Here is a 21,908-nt window from a genome sequence, read left to right as displayed (position 1 = left end):
TTTATACATAATTTTCATGATTTTTAAAAAAATACTAAAAACAAATTTCAACTTTCAAAAACAATTTCAAATTTCCCTTGAAATTTTTGGGGAAAAACCAAAAAATTTTTCTTTAATTTTTTTTTCTTATAAAAGGGCCTGTTTTAAATTAAAAAAAAAAGGGAAAAAAAACAACCCAAATTTTTAAAAACATTAAAAGGGAAAAAAAGAAAACCCGCAAAACCCCCTTTTTTGAAAATGCACAAAAAAAAGCACCCAAATAAAACAAATTTTTCCCCAAAAATTAATCAAATTTTTAATAAAAAAAAAAAAAGGCTATAGCCCGAAAAATTTAAAATTATAAAAAGGGAACTAATAAACCCCATTTTCAAATATAAATTGTTTAAAACCCCCTTTTAATTTTTTAACAATAATTTTTTTTTAAAAGGTAAGGAAAAAAAATTAAATGGGAATTTTTAAAGCCACAATAAACAAATTAAACATATTCCCGATTTAAATTCAAATTTTTATGGGGCCCACCCAAAGTGTTTTGAAAAAATTATCATCCCGGTATTTTAATTAAAAGATAATTTTAAAAAAATTGTGAAATAATTAATTGTTTTTCAGAGTTAGCAAGGGGGAAAATAACAGGCCCCTTGGAAAAAAAAAATGTAATTAAAAGAAAAAGGATATTAAAAACTTGGCAACCCCAACTTTTTTTTCAAAACGGGGAAATGGGTTACTACAAAAGAAAAAAGGGTTAAAATTTTTTTATAAATGGCTTTACTATTCCCTCTTTAAAACCCTTTTAAAACCCGAAGGGTTTTTTTTTAAATTTTTAAAATCTCCCAAGTTTTATTTTTTTAAAATAATTTTTAATTTTTCATACCCTTTTTTTAAAAGGATAGACTTTTTTAATACAGGGGGCAAAATTGGGTTTAAAATTTTTAAATGTGTTTGTTTTTTTTATGGGGAAAAATTTTTTTTTAAAACTTTTAAAAAATTTTTGCATGAAGGTTTTGAACTAACTTTTTGTTTATGGACACTTTTTTTTGAAATTTTTTTTTTTGGGGACATATTTAAAATTTTTTTAAAAATTTTATTAAATTTAATTTTAAATTTTAAGTATTTAAATAATTATATATTTTAAATTATATTTTATATTTTATAATAATTAATTTTAAGTATATTAAAAATTAAATATTAATAATTTATATTTAAAATATTTTTTTATTATAATTTATTAATAATTTAAAAATTTTTTAATTTTTTTATATATTTTTAAAAAAATTTTTTTTCCCCAAATTTTTTTTTTAAAAAAAAAATTTAAAAAATTTATTAATTAAATATAAATTCTAAAATTTTAAAAAATTTTTATATATATATATTTTAATTTTAAAAATTTAAAATTAATTTTTTTTTTTAATATTATTAAATATATTATTATTTAAAAAAAATTTAAAATTTTTAATTTAAAATTTTTAAATTAAATTTATAAAAATTTTTCTTATAAAATTTTTAAATAATTATAATTTTAAATTCCCAAAAATTTTAAATTTTAAAAAAATTTTAAAAATTAAATTTAAACCCCAAAAAAAAAAAAATTTTTAAATAAATTTTCCCAAAAAATTTTTAATATAAAAATAATTTAAATAATTTAATTAAATTTTAAAAATAAATAAAGGGTTTTAATTTTAAAGAAAGTTTAAACTAAGGTAATTTTCTTATTTTCTTCAAAAAAATAAATTAAATAATTTTTTTTTGAAAAAACCTTTAATGCAAATTTTTCACCCCCCTCAGTGCAAACGACCCTTTAACCCAATAACCTTAAATTTAATTATTTATGACTAAATAAAAAAAATTTTTTCCATTAAAGTGAACAAATTTAAGTAAGATTCATTTTCCCAACCTTGCATTTTGGGAATTTGGGGGGTCTCCCTCCTTTTTAAACGTTTCAAGCCCCCCAGTCTTTGTTTTTCCTTACGAAGGCAATCAGCAAGGGGAAAATTTTATATTTTGTTGTTAAAAAAAGCCCTTATAAAAGGTTTAATAAATTTTTTTAAAAAATTTCCCTGTTTTTGTTGGCGTGTTTTTTTGCCAAATTTAGAATAGCGGGTTTCTTAGGTTCTCCCAAAAGTGGAAACTTTTCCCCCAAAAAATTGGAAAAAAATTTTGTTTCCCCCTCCACGGAAGGTTTTAAAATTTTTTAAGGTCAACCCACCCCTTTGGAGGAAATTCGTTTTTTCCGCCCTTTTTTTCGCACTCTTCGGTTTCTTTGGACCCCTCATGGGAAAAGTAAAAAAGGAAACCAAAAACAAGGCGAAACTTTTTCGCAACTTCCTCGGCCCCCTTTTTTTGTTCCCCGTGTTTTAACCAAAAAAAAAAAACCTTTAAAAGGTTTCGAAAGCATAAATTAAATCTTTTCTGAATTAGTCCTGATGCTAACATATAAGTCAAACCCCCAAAAAAACCCCCCGCCTTTTACTGCCCCGTTTTCCAGGGGGGAAACCCACATGGAAGACTCCACCGTTGCGATTCCCTTTTCTTAAAACACTCGAAAGGGGAAACACTTTTTGATTTACACTTATCCAAAATGTTTCGGGCCTTTGGGGAATGTCTAAACCAAGGGGCGCCAAAACCCTCCCTCAGGGGGGTTTTGATGGGTGCTTCGCTTTAAGGAAGCTTTTTCTCGGCCGGAAAAGCGGGCCCCCCCACTAATTGCCTCAAACCCTTTCCCTGACAGCTCCCCCCAGGGTTTCTTTTAAAAACGCAAGTCCTCTTTTTCCAATTTTTTTCCAAAAAATTTTTTCCCCAAAAAACTTCTTTCCCCTTTTTGAAACACCCAAAAAACCAACACCAGGTCCCTTTTTTAGCATTAGAAGCCATAAAAAACCCCCCTAATCTTTTTTAAAAGTCGTTTTTTTAAAATTTAACGATACTTTGTTTTGACTTTTTCCTATTTTAAAAAAAAAAGAAAAAATTTTCCAAAAAAATCTTTTGGGGCCCAAAAGGGAAAGGCCCTAAAACATTTTGGGCCAAACTTTCCAGGATTTTCCCTTTTAAAGAGTCAAATTTACGCTTTTACGAAAACCCCGGTTTATTTAAAAATTTAATTATTTAAAATTAAAATATAAAAAATTTAAAGGGGGAGGGAAAGATTTTAAGGACAATCTTGGGGGATTACCCGGAACCGCAGGGCTATAAAAAGGGGCGGCCATTTAATTCTTAAGCCCAAAAATTTTTGTCTTTTAAACCGGTTATAATTTCCAACCAAAAGGAGCCCTGCCAATGTTTAAAACGGGCCCCTTCAGAACCCGCCCCCAAAGGTGTGGTCGAAAGCCCCCAATTTCACACTCTTCTAAAGGGGCAAGGAGAAAAAGGGGAACTCCCCAAGGCTTTCGACGGCCCCAGGGAGCCTATGCCCTGCCAATGGAGAGGCTCAAAAAACCTAACAAAAAAAGGGTCCATTTTAAAAACGCCGTGGGCCCAAAAAAAAAACCCGATTCCTTTTCCTTTCACCTCCAAGGGTCCTCATTCAAAACCGTCTGGCCCCCCGAGAAAGCACTCTAAAAAACCCAAACCCCCCCCAACCAGAGCCCCCCTCATTCCAAATCCAAAAATGCAGGGCGGATAACCCCTGGCCTTGAATGATTCCCAAAGTCAAACGGGATCATTTCCCTTCGAGAAAATATGGATGGGGTATTACCCCAGGACCTCCTTTACTTATTCCCGAGGGCCGGGCTGGTCGGGGCACAATCCAAATTTTTTGGTTTAAAGGCCAGGGTTACAGTAACATTAACCCCAAAAAAAACCTTTTTTGGGGCAAGTTTAAAAAAGGCATTAAAAAAGGCATTTGTATGGAACTTTTTAAATTTCTCCCTCTTTTATAATGAAAATTTAATTTTTTTTAAATTTGTTTTAAAAAAGAATTTTTGCAAGAATTTAGAGCCTTTAGACATTTAAAACTGCCCGTATTTTGCATTCTTTCTTTGCTTATTTCTAATTGTTTTTTTTTTTCCCGGTTTATGGAGGTAGGGATTCCCCTTGCCAAAGGGCCAAAATTTTCCCCCCCCAAAAAAAATTTTTTCCCCCCCTTTTTAAACAAGCCCGAAGGTCCCCGTGTTTCCATTTTCTCCAACAAAGTTTTTCTTTCTTGGGAACGTTTTAAAAGGAGTTTTCCGGGTTTGGGCATTTCGGGCGGAATCACCCCCTTTTTTAGAATTTTTTCAAAAATATTTTTCTAAGGGAAAAAACTCTGCAGCTTAGGTTTTTCCCCTGACATTAAAAATCCAACTGTTGTTTCTGGTTTTTTAAAAGGGGAAAAGAAAATCTTGTCAACCAAAAAATTCTTGCAAGTGAATCCAAGCCACCTGCACACCAGACGCCAATCCCTTAAACCCCTCCAAACCACCAAAAACAAAGAAACAAAATAAATCTCAAAGTATTCCAACCACTAAAACACCATTACACTTAAAGAAATACCATTTAATGATAAAGCAAACACAATTTGCATGAGATGTTTAATGTAAAGGAGACTGCCGTTTTTAAAGGACGCACAGCATATAAACATGCATTAAAAGAATGACAGTTATGTGTAATCCAGGTTTAACTTGTAAAAGTGTGAATGTTACTCTAATTATTTGATATCATTCCAATAGTAACTTTTATATATGTAAAAGCTATATTTTTGTACTTTGTTTATAACATTGCATGCCTTTCCTAGGTGCTATTGCATGTCTAACGTACTATCAGTAGCACATTACTGGACCATTTTAAGAACCCAGAATGTAACTTAACATGCCTCTTTAGTGTTATTTATTGTATCTTGCATTATTTTTAATAGTACATTACTCAGCTATGCCAAGATATCAGAAACTGTGCCACCTAACACAAGTTTTATCATAATAATGATAAACATTTAATAAAATGAACTTTTTAACCTTTTAAACTCTAAATGAAAATAAGTGTCTTTAATTTCATATATAGCTAAAAGACTCAAATGCTAACATTTTAGAAAGGGAACTAGTAACCATGTGAAGTAGGGAAAGAAAAAATTAATGATGTACCTTGTAAAAAGTATTATTTACTACCTATTCATATGTATTCGAGCACTTCTTTAATAAGAATTTGTAACCATGAAATACATTGATTTTCATCTGTACTTCAGTTTTTTTACTGTTTTTGTCTTATTAACCAGCCATCTCTTGCTACATTTGTCTTCAAAGAAGTTCATAGATTGGGTCTATATCATGAAATCAAGACTTGAAATGACGACTCACATTTGTTCGACACGTAAATGTCAAACTCCAACTTTCACGAACGGCCAAATCACAGATTTTTTCCAGAGGGAAAGAAATTGGTTTGCCAAAAATCAATGGCACACAAAAACAAACAATTAAGTGGGTGGCTTCTCCCCTACACCCCCCACCATGGGGGGCAGTGGCCCCCACACCCCCTAATTAAATATTCTAACTCTTGAGATAGCACTATAGCCGGGGAAAGGGCAGGTGTAACAGAGCAGCCAACCGATTTCTTTCCCTCGGAAAGAAATCAGTGATTTGGCTGTTTGCGAAAATTGGAGTTTAACATTTCCGTGTTGAACAAATGTGAGTCGACATTTTCATGTGTCTATTTCATTATATAGACCCAATAGATTCCAGTCCAGTTCTTCTGTTTTTCTAAGATTTTATTTTTCTGTATAAAATCCATTGCATCTTCCAAGATGTTAAAAATATTTTTTCCTTCTGAAAGGTGAATCATTATTTTTGTTGGAAACATTGTTTGTTTTAATATTACTTTTTGCTTTTCTTTAAGCTTTTAACAAAGGCACCCCTGCTTTTCTCTTTGACATCACTAATGTTGAATAGACATTGTCAAATCTTATAGTATTTTCTTTAACTTTAACTGGATAATTAGTTCATGCAGTTTACAACACTAAATCCTTATTTTGACTTGAGAAAAATCTTATGATTACTGACCTTGGTGAAAGTGTTTTTTTTTTAAAGATGAGTTAGAAAGTGATCTGTGTGCCCTTTTGATGCCACAGGAAAAAGCTTCAGGCAGATTTAAAGTTTTAGGCTGCCAAGTTTTAAGGAATTGAATCGTACTGTCTCCCTCTTCTTTTTCAGGAATCCTGTAAATCCTCATGTTGTTCCTTCTAGATCTGCTCTCTTACTGTTCCATTTTTTTCCTGGAATAAGTTATTTTGTTTCAGAAGAAATTCAGTGTTATTCTCATCTTTAGGTAATCTTCCATCAAAAATCAGACATTGCCTCTTCCTTACTTGAGATTTGTGATGCTTGTTGTTTAAGAGATTCACTCAGCACTTTGGCTTATTTTTTACATTCCTCTTTAAAATTGTCCATTTTGATTTCTAATATACTATCTTTACAGATAACCAATGTCTCTTATTATAGTCTGTATGTCTTTTTTAATAGTACTGTCCTGTACACTGGGCTAAGAGTGGCTCATTCTGAGATCATTAGTTCTTTATAGTTTTCTTGACAAGGAAAAAGCAATGAAAAGAGTTTCAAACGTGTTACTTTTCTGTAATAAATCTTTCAGAAGATGTTCAACTGTAAATCCATCATGTTTCTAAATGTTCTATTTGAGTTTTTCTGTAAAAATCCTGTCATAGATGTTAAAATGAAGTAGTTGTAAAAAGACTGTGCAGTTAACTGCTCACTATCTTGGCCATGCCCCTTTGAGGATGTTTTTAGTGCCAAAAAAAGGAAAGGCTTGGGGACCAGTTCTGGATCTTTCTTTTATAAACCTGTTTGTGATACTGCCCAAGTTCAAATAATGTCACTTCATAACCTTTTACCTCTTTTGCCACATTCAAGTTTCCTGGTAACACTAAATTTAAAATATGCTTATCATATCCCTATTTGTCCAGACTTCAAGTGTTTCTTAAATGAGAACCACACCCACAGACTCAAAAAAAACATGTTTATTTCATGATGGTTTAGTGTTTTTCCTACATTTTACTAGTACTCTGGGACTATTTACAGGTTTTTAAATATTTTATAAGTAATTTCTGAGTCTGACCCTATGGGGTCTGGCATCTTGAAGTAATTCTGATTGTTTAGGCTGCCTCTTGGTATCCCACAATGCAGTGTTTGTCTGTAAAAGAATACATCATGCAGGCCTCTTTCATTTTAAAGCTCCTTTCACTATATTGATTTTACATGCATACACTGCTGTCTACTTAAAAGGCAAACAGTGCATATGTCACAGAACAGACTTTCAAAATGCTTTTTACTGCTGTTGCTTTTTAGAATGGCTAAACTGCAGTCATTTGTGAAGCCTGAATTGTACTACTTTGACTCATCTCCCATCCCCCTTCACACCCAACTTCCCTTGCTGTCAAAGTACAGATAGTATATATATCCTAGCTCCACCACACTGCTGGTGTTGGTTTCTAGCTGTCAAAGTTCTAATGGTAATTTCTGTTACCTTCTGTGATTGATAGCTCACAGCAGGAGATTTGACTCATATACTGTTTCCTTGTTCTAGCCTTTACTTTCTGTATGGGTAGGGGAAAGACCAGGAAGCTGTGATATCACAGCATGGGTGGGTTTTTATGATGGCCATGGTGATGTTAGTTTGGGAAGGGAATTTTCAGGAAAACTACATGTATTCAGTGGCTTTGATGACATCATTGAATTAGAGACTGCAGCAAGCTTTTTTCCAGGGTGGGATAAAAGATTTTGAAAGTGAAATCACCACAGTACAGTAAGGTACTGTTCTAGTGGAGAGAACTTTTAGTTATGTACTTACCATAACTTTAGATGTTTGGGATCCATCTCGCCTACATTCTGTACTGATGGGTTCGGAGCCGATCCTCGGCTCCGACTCGGCACGCTATACTATAGAGCGAAGTCTCTAATTGGCTGAGCTATTCTACATCCCAGGATGCACCACTACTGCTTCCCCAGATCTTGTTTGTCCGCACACATGCACACACACATAGACTGTTGATATAACATTGCCAGGTGTTTCAAGATGAAACGGCTAAACTTGAACCGTCCGGTCTCTTCTGATCTCCAAGGCAGGGGGAAGGAGGGTGGGTTATTAGGAATGTAGGCGAGATGGATCCCAAACATCTAAAGTTATGGTAAGTACATAACTAAAAGATGTTATGTGATCCTATCTCGCCTACATTCTGTACTGATGGAACAGCGTCCCTAGCACCTGATTCCTGGGTGGCTCACTGGAAAACACTCCTGAGAACTGTGGAACCGAAGGAAGCTCGCCCCCGAGATGCCACGTCCAATTTGTAATGAGAAATGAAGGTGTGAGGAGAAGACCAGGTAGCCGCAGCACAAATGTCACTAACGGCAAGCTTAGAATGAAAGGCTGTCGAAGTAGCCATAGCCCTTGTAGAATGAGCTTTCACAGTGGTTGTAAGCTCTTTATTAGAAAGAAAGTAAGTGTGACTGATACAGTCTCTGATCCACTTGGCAATAGTGACCTTCGTGACGGCTTTGCCCAATTTATTGTCCGAAAAGGACACAAACAACTGATCTGTTTTTCGTGTTTGATGCATCCTATCTAAATAGAAGCACAATTGCCTGTGAACGTCCAACGTATGGAAGATTAATTCCGCTCTGTCTGAGTACTTTGGGAAGAAAACTGGAAGCTCCAATGACTGTTGCAGACAAAAACTAGAACAAACCTTAGGAACAAAGGATGGATTAGGCCTGAGGGATACTCTATCCTTGTGAAAAACCAGGTACGGTGGTTTAACACATAGGGCTTGAAGTTCCGAAACCCTTCTGGCTGATGTAATTGCCACCAAAAAGGCAGTTTTCCAAGAAAGAAATTTCAAGTCGCAAGTTGCTGCCGGTTCGAAGGGGGAAGAGGTCAAAGCACCTAATACCAAATTAAGATCCCACGGCGGAGCGGGATGAGAAATCGGAGGTCGTAGCAGCCCAGCACCTTTCATGAAGGCTTTACATAACCTGTTGCTCATCAAAGGTGGGTCTATAGTTTCATGAAAATTGGAAATAGCTGCTAATTGAACCTTGATGGTAGAGACCGAAGAACCTTGATTAAATAGAGAAGCTAAAAATTTCAGAACCTCTGACACCGGGGCAGTCATGGGATCTAATCCCTGGAGTTGGGCCCAAATAGCGAATCTCTTCCATTTGCTGTTATACATTTTTTTAGTAGAAGTCCTGTGGGCCGAGGACAAGATAAGTATGACTTTGGGTCCAAAGGATGGTTCCTGACTATGGTCGGAAGAGGAGGAGCCAAGCTGCTAACCTCAATGAATGAAGGGACTGATGATGTTGACCTGACTGGTGGATCAAGAGGTCTGGAACCTGGTCCAGGAACCACGGACCGTCCAGTGCATATTTCCGAAGAAAGGGCAACCAGACTTGACAAGGCCAGTATGGGGCAACTAAAATCATCTTGCTCCGCAAGTGAATCGCCTTCTGGATCACCCTGGGAAGAAGGGGAACCGGTGGAAAGGCGTACAGCAGGCCGGTAGGCCATGTTTGGACTAGGGCATCCTTGGGACTCTCCCCCGGAACTGGGGTGAGAGAGAAGAACTGTAGGCATTTCGTGTTGAGGGGAGTTGCAAAGAGATCGCAACAAGGAGTACCCCATCTTCTGAAGATCTGAGCTGCCACTCTGTCGTTCAGAGACCATTCGTGAGGGGAGAGAATAGTTCTGCTCAGTCTGTCGGCTATCATGTTGGATCTCCCCGGAATGTGTGTTGCTACCAGAGAACGTTTGGTTGCAATCGCCCAATCCCATACTTTCATGGCCTCTCTGCAAAGGGGGTAGGATCTGGTCCCTCCCTGCTTGTTCAGGTACCAGACTACTGACATGTTGTCGGACTGAACGGCAATCATGCCCTGGGGGAGGTAACTGTGTAGTGCTTGTAACGACAGAAGCACCGCCCTCATTTCCAGTATGTTGATGTAGAGGAGACTTTCGTCGGGGTGCCACTTGCCTTGGACTGACCTGCCCAGGTAATGTCCCCCCCACCCCGTCTGGGAGGCGTCCGTAGTCAAAGTGGCCACTGGAGAAGGCATTTGTCTCGAATCTATCTCTACTCCGATAAACCGTATGCGCTGAGATGGCAGCAACACAGACTTTGTCCAATTGAAGGTGATTCCTAGGGAGTTGCCTAGAGATATAGTGGCTGCTAGGTTCTGTAAGAGTAGACGCCTGGAGGTGGCAGTTAGGAGCCAGTCGTCTAGATATGGAAACACCTGGAATCCTAGACTTCTCAGGTGAGCAGTCACCACCGCCAAACATTTGGTGAACACCCTGGGGGCTGTGGTGAGACCAAAGGGCAGTGCACGGAACTGGAAATAACTGTCTCCCAGGCTGAATCGCAAGTGTCTCCTGGACGCCTGATCTATCAGGATGTGATAATAGGCGTCCTTGAGATCTATGGAGCACATCCAAACACCTTTCGCCAGTAGTGGGAGAATGGATTGCAAGGTGACCATCCGGAACTTGGACTTCTTGACTGATCGATTTAGGTTGCTGAGATCCAAAATGGGCCTCAGGTCCCCGGTCTTTTTTGGCACCAAAAAGAATTTTGAGTAAGTCCCTAATCCAGTCTGGTCTACGGGGGCCGGTTGGATGACTCCTTTTTGAAGCAGCTTTGAGATTTCGATGGATGCAAGATCCCGTTGACTGGGTGGTGGGTCCGGGATTTTTCTGGATGGTGAGGGGGGATGTGAAAAGGGAATGACGTAACCTCCGGCGATGATTCGGAGCACCCATCGATCCTGAGTGATATTCTCCCAGGCCTTTAGGTGCCTCGAAAACCGACCCCCGACTGGCTCCGGAGCTGCGCAGTCGGGCAATCCTTCAGGGATGCTGGAAGGTTGAGGAGCCACAAAAGGACTCGCGGTCTCCAGTGTTGCGAGGGCCTCTGCCGCCTCTGGGACGGCGTCTTCCTGAAAAATTTCCCCCTCCTCTGCCTCTAGAAGGGGAATCGTCCTGCTGTGAGGGGTAAGTCTTCTGAGATTTGCGGAACCACATTTTCCCCCCTCTTCTGGCCTTGGGATAAGGTCAGAAAGGAGTGGAAAACCGTGCTCCTACAGCAGTCAAAGTCTTACCCTCTTGTTCACAGCGAGTCAAGGTGTTCTTTACCTTGGGTCCAAACAAGGAGGACCCATCAAAGGGAGCGTCGGCAAAGGAAGACTTGAAAGCCTCCGCAAAATGACACAGGCGGAGCCAGGCTTGTCTCCGTAGAGCAACACCTGTACCCGCTGCTCTACTCGCCCCCTCGGCCGCATATGAAATGAGCCTCATGGACGAGTTCGATATCGATGAAAGAGTAGCCAACTGAGAGCTAACCATCTGGGCCAACTGCTCAGGAAGGTTACCAGAGAGGGTATCTGAAAGTTCCTTGACCAGATCCCTCTGAAGTCTGGTGAAGTGCGTCAGATAATTCAGAGACCTTAAAGTAAAGGTTGCTGAAGTAAGGGTGCACTTCCCGTACCGATCCATGCTCCTGGACTCTTTATTAGGAGGATGGACGGACGTCGAAGCCTCTGCCACATCTTGCTGGGCAGCAGATGCCACCACCAGGGCATCTACAGCCACACCTTTGGAGAGGAAGTCCTTTTCAGGGGGAGCTGACAGAAACTTATTCGGGTGAGCTGGCACCGGTTCCACAGAATCCGGGTGCTCCCACGCCCTTTGAGAGATCAAATCCAGGAGCTTATCGATGGGCGGAGGCACCCAGGAGGCGGAGGGCTGAGCCCCAAAGGCCTTGAGGAATACCGACTCCTCAGCGGAAGGGGATTTGGACTGCCAGTCGCCTCGTTGCTTGAGGATTTCCAAGATGTCCACAAAGGAGACATCATCCGAGGACGATTTGGGGGACCCCTCCGCATCATCGAGGTTGGTGTCCGAGGTGAGAGACTCATCAGGCGAGTCGACGTGCTTCCTCTTGCACTGTCTCTTCCTGGGAGATTCTTCCGAAGAAGCCTCGGAAAGACCTCCAGGAAGGGGGGAACCCACACTGGGGGTGACCTCAGGCCCCAGGGCTCCGCTGTCTTGAGACAGGGGGACAACAAAGGAACCAGTCTCCGTGCCAAGGGAAGGTGCCAGAAAGACGGGGTAGGTAGCCAAGGAAGATTTGGCCAAAGCACTCCTCATGGCCCTGAAGGCTGGACCCCCCCGAGTCCTGGGAAGGTCCAACCCCTGAGGCCACAACAGTAGACGGCACTCCCGCAGCCGACGCACCGAGAGGGAGGCTCGGAACCGAAAACATCGGACCCGAAGTGTCACCCCTGGGGCCGACCGAGGAGGTCCGTGTACCGAACTCCGACCCGAAGGTCGGGGTTGGAGTAAGGGTCGGAGCCGACCCGAAAACCTCCAGCGGTTCCACCAGCACCGACTCCAACGGTGCCGAGGCTGTTGGAGGAGGATCCAAGACAACAGGGTGGACAATCGGCTCCGAAGCCGACTGGGCTGGAGCCGAGACTAACTTTTGAAAGACTGGAGACTGAAACAGCCTTTGAAGCACCCTGTCTATATCCGAATCGGACATCCTCGAAGATCGAGAAGAGACTGATCGGGCCCGAGTTGACTTCTTCGCCGATTCCGAAAGACTGGGGGACCGGCGCCGAATAGTCTCAAGTAGTATCGGCGCCGAGGGAGATTCCACCAGTACAGCAATTTCTCTCAGAGCCGACGGGAACTTCGGCGCCGAGGTAGAAGAGTCTGAGCGAGCAACCTTTCTTGGCTCCGAAACCAATGGAGCCAGAGAAGGTGACCCGCCTCTCGATGCTCGAGCACTCGGCTCTGAAGACAGAGGAGTCGAGGCTGGAGGCATCGAGGCAGACCGTTCCGACCTCGGCTCCGAAGTCCGTGGAGCCGACGGAGAAGCCTGCCTTGATTTCTTTGCTGTCGGCTCCGACGGACTGGTCGGAGCCAAAGACTTCTTCTTCCTGGAAGGAGAGGGGGAAGAAGATAAAGCCTCCTCAAAAGAAGGGGTGATAAGCCCCTTCAATATCAATTTGTTTTTCCTCTCTTGGAGGACACGAGAAGAAAAAGCGTGGCATACACTGCACGACTCTTGAAGGTGCTTAGGGCCTAGGCAATAAACACATAGAGAGTGGTCATCCGTGATTGACATCTTGTACCCACACTTGGTACATTTTTTAAAACCCGAAGGCCTATGTTCCTTCGACATCACTACAAGGACACACTACCAAAAACAGACTAAGGACAAAAAACTACCACACAGAGATGCCAAATCCCTCTAATTTAAACAGGATAGGCCAGTAAATCAGACACAGACACACAGGCAGAAACTATAACAGAGCTCGGGCAGAGCGCGATGGCAAGGCCCCTCTAACCAAAACGGGACCTTGATGTTAAAGAAACAAATACTACACAAATATTAGCAACAAAAAGAGGTGTAACACAGCCCGAAGTAGAGCGCGAGGAAACCCCTACTAAATTAAGCGGGAACCTAGCGCTAACAAAATTCACACAAACTTTCCACAAAAAACACTAAGAAACGATAAGTAGCTGTTAAAACAGCTTTTGGGTGAAAAATTAGAAAAATTCTAACAGAAAATTAGTCAGTAAAGAGTACTTAGCCCAGCCAAGTCGAGACCACGTCTATTGCAATCAAGCAGCAAACGAGATCTGGGGAAGCAGTAGTGGTGCATCCTGGGATGTAGAATAGCTCAGCCAATTAGAGACTTCGCTCTATAGTATAGTGTGCCGAGTCGGAGCCGAGGATCGGCTCCGAACCCATCAGTACAGAATGTAGACGAGATAGGATCACATAACATCAGTCAACTTAAAATTTTAAATGCTGTATTGTTGTTTATTCATAGCAGGGATTTATTCATAGCAGGGACAGTAAATATGGAGAATAAGGACAGAGTAGTTGAGCATTTAATAACAGAATCCCATTGTTGTCCTTTAAGGTTTCGTGTGTCTGGATCACATTATTGTTCCTCAGCCATGCTCTTTGGAGTATCCACTGCAGCAAGAAAATTCATAACTTGTTTAGTTCCAGTTATAGCTCATTGTATGTTGCAGTGTATCCACATTTTCCATGTTTAGGTTGACTATAAGCTGGAATTAGAAAGAACTACCAGAATTCTTTTTTGACTGCTTTAGACAGTATTGTTTCCCTGGATGGGTCAGCTGGACACTTCAGTTCAAAGGGCTTTTCTTCCAAAAAATAAATCTATATGTAGACATCTAAGGTTTTTTACCTAGACTTTGGTCACTGCAAGGAAATACCTCAGGATTTTAGGCCTCATGACATCTATGAATGTCCTTCCATATCACTGTTGCAGTATTCATAACTGAAAGGATCTCCTGCAAAGGATAGCTCAACATCTGTCCAGTATACCAAAGCCTTTAGTACTTGCAGGTGTCATACTTCAGACATACTCTTCCCATGATTTCTCTTACCTAGTGAGATCTGTGAATTAGAGGTATGTATTTACTTATAGTAATTAGTAAAATTAAAAACTTTGTATGACAAAGCATAGTACTTTATACATTTTGTTCAGCAAAGAAATGATAGCAGTAAACACTATGAGAAAGTGCTAAAAAGCTTAGGAAATGGAAAATGGGGGACTAAGCGCTTTTGTTCTGTTTACTAATCAAACTCCCATCATCAAGAAGTTAAAATCCAATAAAACATCCATCAAGTTATTACATAAAAGAAATCATCCAATACAATACTGTAGATTACATAATGTTACAGGAAGTGACACTTGTTAATGACTCTGAAGTTCTGAAAGTAAACAAAACAAAAGCACATAGTTCTTTTAATAAAGTGTGTGGCGTTTGTGGTTTTTTTTTGTTTTAATAGAATGGTAGTAGTAGTAATAATAATAGTTTCCTTAAGGCAACTTAATGACGTTTTGTATTCACTGTACTCATCAATCATATGTTGGATGGTGCTTCCTTTTGTGTGTTCTTTGACACATTGCCTGTTTGGAAGAGATCTATTACAGTACAGTAAGATATTCCTTTTTATTGCACTTTATACTTCAGTTGTAACAAAGTGCTCTTTCTTATTGTGTTTACAGACTAATAGTGCTGCCTGTATACAGAACACAACTAATAAAGACTCTACAGAGGCACAGGTAATTTTCGTTAATAAAGTATTCAGAATATTTTTCTTATGGACTTAATTTGGAATTCTGTTCAGCACTGTTCTGTTCATTCATAGATTTGGGTTTGTGACTTGCGTTATATTCATAGATATCACTGAATTCCATCAGCCTTTTAATGTCTGTGCTTTCATTGTTACTTCAAATGTGATGTCTTTACAGTATGATATACTTGATTATACTCGTTAGTAATTCTGCTTTTAGTTTGCCTTTCTCAGTTTGCAGTGTTCTGTTAACCTGATCTCTGTATTTTGCTCACTTACTCGGGTTGCATTATTCTACCATTCAGTGAGCAAGTACATATTTTGGAATATGTATCAGTAGTGTGATCAAACTAGAGCTGAGAAATGTGCCATCAGATTTCATTCTGTGAAGTACTGTTTCCACAAACAGAAATGGTGCCAGAAGAAAGCATAAAGTATAAACTTTACATGGGGGCAAAACTTCCCTATACTACCCAACTTTGGGTTTAAACCCATGGAGATTGGAGACTGATTCATCATCCTATTGGACTGACCACACAAGACTGAACAGATAACTTATCAAAAGATAATTTTACTTGCCCAAAATGTTTGCAGATGTCAAGTTTGCTGTATTAGGTGTGTGTGGGGGGGGGGGGGGGGCACAGGAGAGAGAGTGATTTGTGTAATGTGTAGGAGCTTCATCCTCATACAAAAACTTGTTGGCAAATTTTTCATTTTATCTTGCAAGCTTGGGCATAATGGGTTTCTATCAGTCACTCACTGATTAGCTAAATTATTTTCCTCCCATACTCCATGCTTTCTACTAAATTGTTTCCCTAGGGCAGCCCAACTTTCAGAAAGAAATATCTGTTTACTTTTGACACTCCAGAATTCCTCTCCAGTTTGGGGGGGGGGGGGGGGGCTGACATTTTTTGTAAGCATTTGATGAGTTGTGCTTTGGTATTTCTGCCTCCACAGAAGTGTTAATGAGCAACAGCTCTACAGTTCATCTTTTGCATTAAATATTGTTATACATCATTTTAGCATTCCCCTGTTGACAAAATATAGTGCTGTTTGGAACAACCAGTGATAGTGCCCACCAATACCAGATAAGTACAATATTTGATAATACTTTAGTGTTAGTAATAACTACAGATCATCACAGACAGAACAGCTTGCAACGATGAATAGACTTTCTGTTTTGGAACTATGTGTAAGTTAAAGAATTTTACCACTGAAACAAACTGACCTCAAAATATTTCATTATGCAAAACAAATAGGTTTTTCTATGGTCTACTGGACCACATGCCTAGTAACTAGCTATGAATATATGAACACACATTTCCACATAGCCCCCCCCCCACACACACACACACACAAACAAACATACTATGCTTTCTATGAAAAGTTAAATTATCTCTGTTCACTGCTAGTACCACCTTCCTTGACTTCATGGTATCACTCATCAGCTAGCCAGACCAGTCTGTCTTATTGAGAGCACTACTTTATTTTGTTTTACAATAAGTCATCTGGTAAATAATTGTTTAGCAGCAGTAACTTTAAGCAGTTACTTTACAAAAAGGAAATCCTGACTGATAAGATGTCATGAGGTCTCTGCAAATACCCTTGTACTAGTAAATAAACTGCAACCATGTGTTTTGGAAATTAAATCCATAAAACTTTTTACTTGCAATGAAGAATGATTAAGTAAAGTTTTCATCAGCAGCAGCACCCCCTCCTTTCCCATTTTATCAAGGGATCGGAGTATTATAAATTTAAATGTACATGTGGCTGTACATGTGTACAAAAGAATACAAAATTGATTTTAACAAACAAATGACTTGTAGAAGAATTATATTTTCCAATTTACTGTGATAGGTTCATAGGTTAGTACTAGGTTAATTGCCTTTGTGGGCCATTTTAAGCCTGGCCAATCACCCCATTGGAGAATCAAACCCTGTACCCTTTGTCTCTAAAGTAAATACCTTAACCATTATGCCAACCCCACCCCCCATAATGTTGCGAATTATGGCAAGGTATTCTGTAAACAGGAGTTGAACAATCCTTCAAGTGCCTTATTTCTGTCAGTTCACCTCATTTACACCTTACACCACAGAGAAAGTTTGTAAGCATTACTTTATAGCCAGCTAATTTAGTACCCAATTTATACCCTCAGTAGAGTCATTAACCAACCAGACAACTAATCAAGCTATTGAGGCCCTACTCAGTCACATAATTACTGTAAACATTTCTCCTTCCAACTGTTTCCCTCAGATACCCTAAAAATACCTAATACCACTGAAAATTGATATAGTATTACTAAAAACACTAAAAAAATTGCCAGAATGTAATGCGAGCTGCCAGTATCCAAAAACCCAGAATTCAACTCAATTAAAACACTAAATGTGTTGTTGTCCTATCTCGCCTTCATTCATGCTAAGGCTGGGTTCGGATCTGAATCTGTGATCTGACTCTGCCTTATATAAAAGCCCAAGGTCTTCCACTAGCTCGTGGCTAAACCCTATCCCATCATGCACCAGGAAAGCTCCCCAGATCTCATTTACTGCTAAACAAGATCGGGTGCTCATACTGGCACTGGCTAAGTAGATTTTTCTTGCTTCCTTTTTGTGAAAAACTTTTAGTTTATTGTTCAGTTTTCAAGAAAATAACTTGTTGAAGTAGTTTCTTTGTGTTTTCTGTGCTTGTACTGCTTTTGGCCATTGTTTTTACTCTTAGGCCATTTCTCCCAGTCCTGGCTTTCCTTTAATAGCCCGTTTTAGTTAGAGGGCTCTCTGTCTTTCACTGTATATTACTCTTTTAATGGCAAGTAGTTAAATTAGAGAATTCCCTTTCTTCAGCCTGCTTAAGGTAGAGGGTTTTTTCCCTTTTTTTATCCCTCCGGGCATAGCCCGTTTAAGTTATAGGGCTGTGCCATCCTTCTCTCTTTAAACAACTGTTTATTATTGTTGATATTAAAAAATAAATAAATAAATAAAAATGCTATATTTTTTCTGATTGTTAGCAGCTGTTATTGTTGATCTTGTTGATACAATGTCTTCCAAGGATTCAAAACCCCCCTGGGTTTAAGAAATGGCAGGATTGTGGACAAACAAATGTCCATTACTGATAGGCATACTATTTGTGTGTACTGTTTAGGAGCTGTCCATCTCCAAAAGTCCTGTTCAATCTGTCACTCTTTCAATCACAGGACTCTTTTGGAGAGAAAGTAAAAGTTGATTTTTAGAGGTCTGTTGAAAACCCCCTTCTCTGAAGCATTACAAGAAGGTCTGGGTTCTTCTAAGTCTGACCAGTCTCCTTCCGCAAAATCAGACAAATTGGGGAACTTCCACTTCCAATGCTTCATCGGAGCCTTTTAAAAAGATTCCCAAAGTTACCTCTCTCGTTCCAAAAGTTGTCCGATCTGAGAGGCCTACTTCATCGGCTCCATCAGTTTCTGTGCTGGTGGAGTTTTAATTGTGGAGCCAGTCCCCGGATTTGGAACTAGTATCCCCTACTCTCAGGTCATCATTGCTCCAGCCTTCTAAATCTCCTGCCCCCTCCACTCGGTCTTCTAGGAGCTTATCCGATGATGTGGATTGAGTGGTGCAGAGGCTGTTAAAGACACCGGCGCTTGCCAAGTTATTATCAGATCCAACCCCAAGGGCTTCCGATCCTACAGAGACCTCCCCTTTTGCATCCATTCCTCCTCCTAGCCAGCCTCAGACTTCGGAGCCAGAGTGTCCAGAGCTGATATTTGTGCAACAGTCAGAACTGAGACCTATCTCAGGATCTTCTGAACTGACCATCGCTCCAGTGTCTTCAGCTCATTGGAACTCGAGGAATCTAGGAACTGATGCTCTCCAGTTGGGTCCAGGGAGGGGAGTCGGGTTGGACAGTGGTTGGAACTGACTTTACCTCTCTGGGCATCAGTGCATGTGAGCTCGGCTCCTACCTTGGCCTCAGAGCTATCCTCCTTGTTTCCAGGCATTCCGTCTGGTTCTTCTGAACTGGGAGTTTCCTCAAACCAGGGGCAGGGGGCTTTTGAGGCTTTGAGGAGAGTGCTGACTCCACAGACAGCTCCATTCTTATCTCTGGACATTCATCCCCCAAAGGCACTCTATACTCTTGCATCCACAGGGACATGGAGAACCTAATTCTCAGGATGCCCCACAGGGTGCCCCCCACTGTTCTGACACCTCCCCAGAATACCCCTCTGAAGAGGGCCTTCAGAAAAGGTTATGCAAGAGGAAGCATTTAGACTCCCCACAGGAGTCCGTCACTTCAGATACGTACCTTGATGAAGCCAAAGGGTCCCCATGGTCACCTCCTGATGATGTCTCTTTTGGAGACATCTTGGAAGTACTTAAACAGAGAGGCAGCTGGAAACCCACCAACCCTTCAGCAGAGGAGTCCATGTACCTGAAGGTTTTTGGATCTCCCCCTTCCTCCACCTGGGTGTCTCTGCCTTTCAATGAACTTATAGATTTAGTTTCTCAGAAGGCGTTGGAGTTTCCAAATTCAGTGGAACCTGTTCCTCGGAGGCCAAATAAGTTTATTTCATCACCATCAGACAAAAATTTCTTGACTAAGGGAGTCCCTGTAGATGCTATGGTGGTGGTGGCAGCCACCAAGAAGGAACTCTGAGACGTCTTCTTCTGTCCATCCATTGAACAAGGAGTCTCGTACGATGGACAGATATGGAAAGCCGTTTTTTTCTTTAGTAATGTCTGCTCTTAGATCACTGTATTACCTGGCTCACTTTACTAGACTACAGAGGAACCTCCTGAAAAAGCTAGGAGATACCCTCCAAGGTTCAGTAGCTGAAGGGGTGGCAGACAAGGTTTCCTCTCAGCTCTTCACCTTAAATTCAGTGGTCAACTCCTCCATGAGGCTTATTTCTTATGCAGAGGATGGAGCGAGCAGGGCAGCAGGTTCAGGAATTTCCCTAAGCAAACATTCCTGGATGCGTTTGTGTGACTTTGCGTAGCCCTTTAAGTCTTCCTTTGTGAATACCCTGTTTGATGGCTCGTCTCTGTTTGGGCCTAAAGTCAAGAGCACACTAACCTGGTGTGAGCAAGAAGGAAAGACTGTCTGCCATCAGAGTCCGTTTTTCCTTACCTACTAGACCTTAACCCAAAGGTCAAAAATCCCAGAGAGCTTTCCAGGACACACTTGGTGATTCTTCCCCCAGGGGCAGAGGGGGAAGTGGTAATGGAAGATACCACCCACAAGGCAGAGGGGATCTGTCCTGGTAAGCCCTTTCAGTGCTCCTGAAGGGAGGCCTGCCTGTCCATCTCTGGAGGCAGACAGGGGCCACTTATCTTTGTACCATAAAGCCTGGCTAATAATAACAAAAGACAAGTGGGTACAAAGCATCATATCCAGAGGTTACTGCATACCCTTTTCCTTCCCCATCCCAAATATACACAACATCCCAGATGTTCCACCCAGTCAAAGGGAACAAGCAACTCTAGAAATTCAAAAGCTGCTAGACAAAAGAGTTATCCAAACAGTCCCCACAGAACAAATAGGATCCAGAACTTACTCAAGATTCTTTATTTCCAAAGAAAACAGGGGATTGGAGACCATTTCTGGATCTCAGACATCTAAACAAATCAGTAAGAAAGTCCAAGTTCTGGATGGTAACACTGCAATCAGTGCTCCCCCTTCTGGGGAAAGACAATTGGATGTGTTCAATAGACCTCCAAAATGCGTACTACCACATAAAAATGGACAGGCAATCCACAAGAAACTTGTGCATTTGGCTGGGAGCCAGCCACTACCAGTTTTGAGCTCTGCCCTTTGGCCTCACTACAGCCCCCAGAGTATTCACCAAGTGTATGACAGTACTGTGGCTCACTTGAGACATTTAGGATTCCGAGTGTTTCCATATTTAGATGACTGGCTCCTAACCACCACCACTGAGCATCTACTAACAAAAGTGAGAGACACCACCATGCAGCTTTGCTTTCACCAAGTAATCACAATAAACTACAAGAAATCTGCCTTGCAGCCATCTCTGTATATCGTTTTTATAGGAGCAAAATTAGATAAAACAAACACGATGGCCAAACTTTTTCCAGAGGGTACAACTTCTACAACTTCAAACCATGGCAGCAGCAATTACCTTGATTCCATTAGCACACCTGCATATGACAATTCTCCAGTGGTTACTGTCCACTCAGTAGTTGATGCAAGAACTGCCTATGTCCCACAAGGTATTGATAATGGAATCTTGCAAAAAAGACCTTCACTGGTGGCTGTACTACACTCATGTGACTGTAGGTCGACCCTTTGTACTTCCCCAACCATTAGTCATGGTGACCACGGATGCTTTTCTGATGGGGGGTCATCTGGGAAAGACAGTCCAAGGTACTTGATCATGGGATCATGAGACCCATTTGAACATCAGTATCCTAGAGATGAGAGCGGTGCGTTTACTGTTGCAAGCATTCCAGGACTCTCTTCTGCTGGGAAGTATTGCAATACAAATAGACAACATCAGTTATATGGTACATAAACAAACAAGGAGGAACCAGATCTTACCTCCTGTGTCGGGAGGCCTTGTGAGAGTATGGCACTGGGCAACATCCACCCAATGCTTTTTGATAGCAATGCACATCCTGGGGAAGTTCAGTATGATTGCAGACAAACTCAGCAAAGCGATTCTGATGCCTCACAAGTGGTCCCTGAAACAGGAAGTGGCAAAAAAGATTTTCTGCAAATGGGGCCAGCCCTGCTGCAACCTTTTTGCCACATCCATGAATGCCAAACGCCGCAGCTACTTTGCCCTGATCCCCACTCCAGGGGAGTCATCAAGGGATGAACTTGTACATGA

The 21,908-nt window shown here is 40.6% G+C and overlaps 1 protein-coding gene across 1 annotated transcript in view; it reads left to right on the top strand.

Annotated features, from left to right (window-relative positions):
- Positions 1-21,908, top strand: part of LOC122813657 (integrin alpha-X-like) — a 3,682,398-nt gene that overhangs the window by 3,315,082 nt on the left and 345,408 nt on the right. Inside the window, exon 26 of the mRNA XM_044086096.1 lies at positions 15,024-15,080. Coding sequence (XP_043942031.1) covers positions 15,024-15,080 — 57 coding nt within the window. The remainder of the gene's footprint in view (positions 1-15,023; positions 15,081-21,908) is intronic.

Source organism: Protopterus annectens, chromosome 10.part0 (genome assembly GCF_019279795.1).
Source record: "Protopterus annectens isolate FY-2018-M chromosome 10.part0, PAN1.0, whole genome shotgun sequence".
Lineage (NCBI taxonomy): Eukaryota > Metazoa > Chordata > Ceratodontiformes > Protopteridae > Protopterus > Protopterus annectens.
The sequence above is the reverse complement of the archived record's forward strand: the minus strand, read 5'-3'. Positions and strand labels throughout refer to the sequence as shown.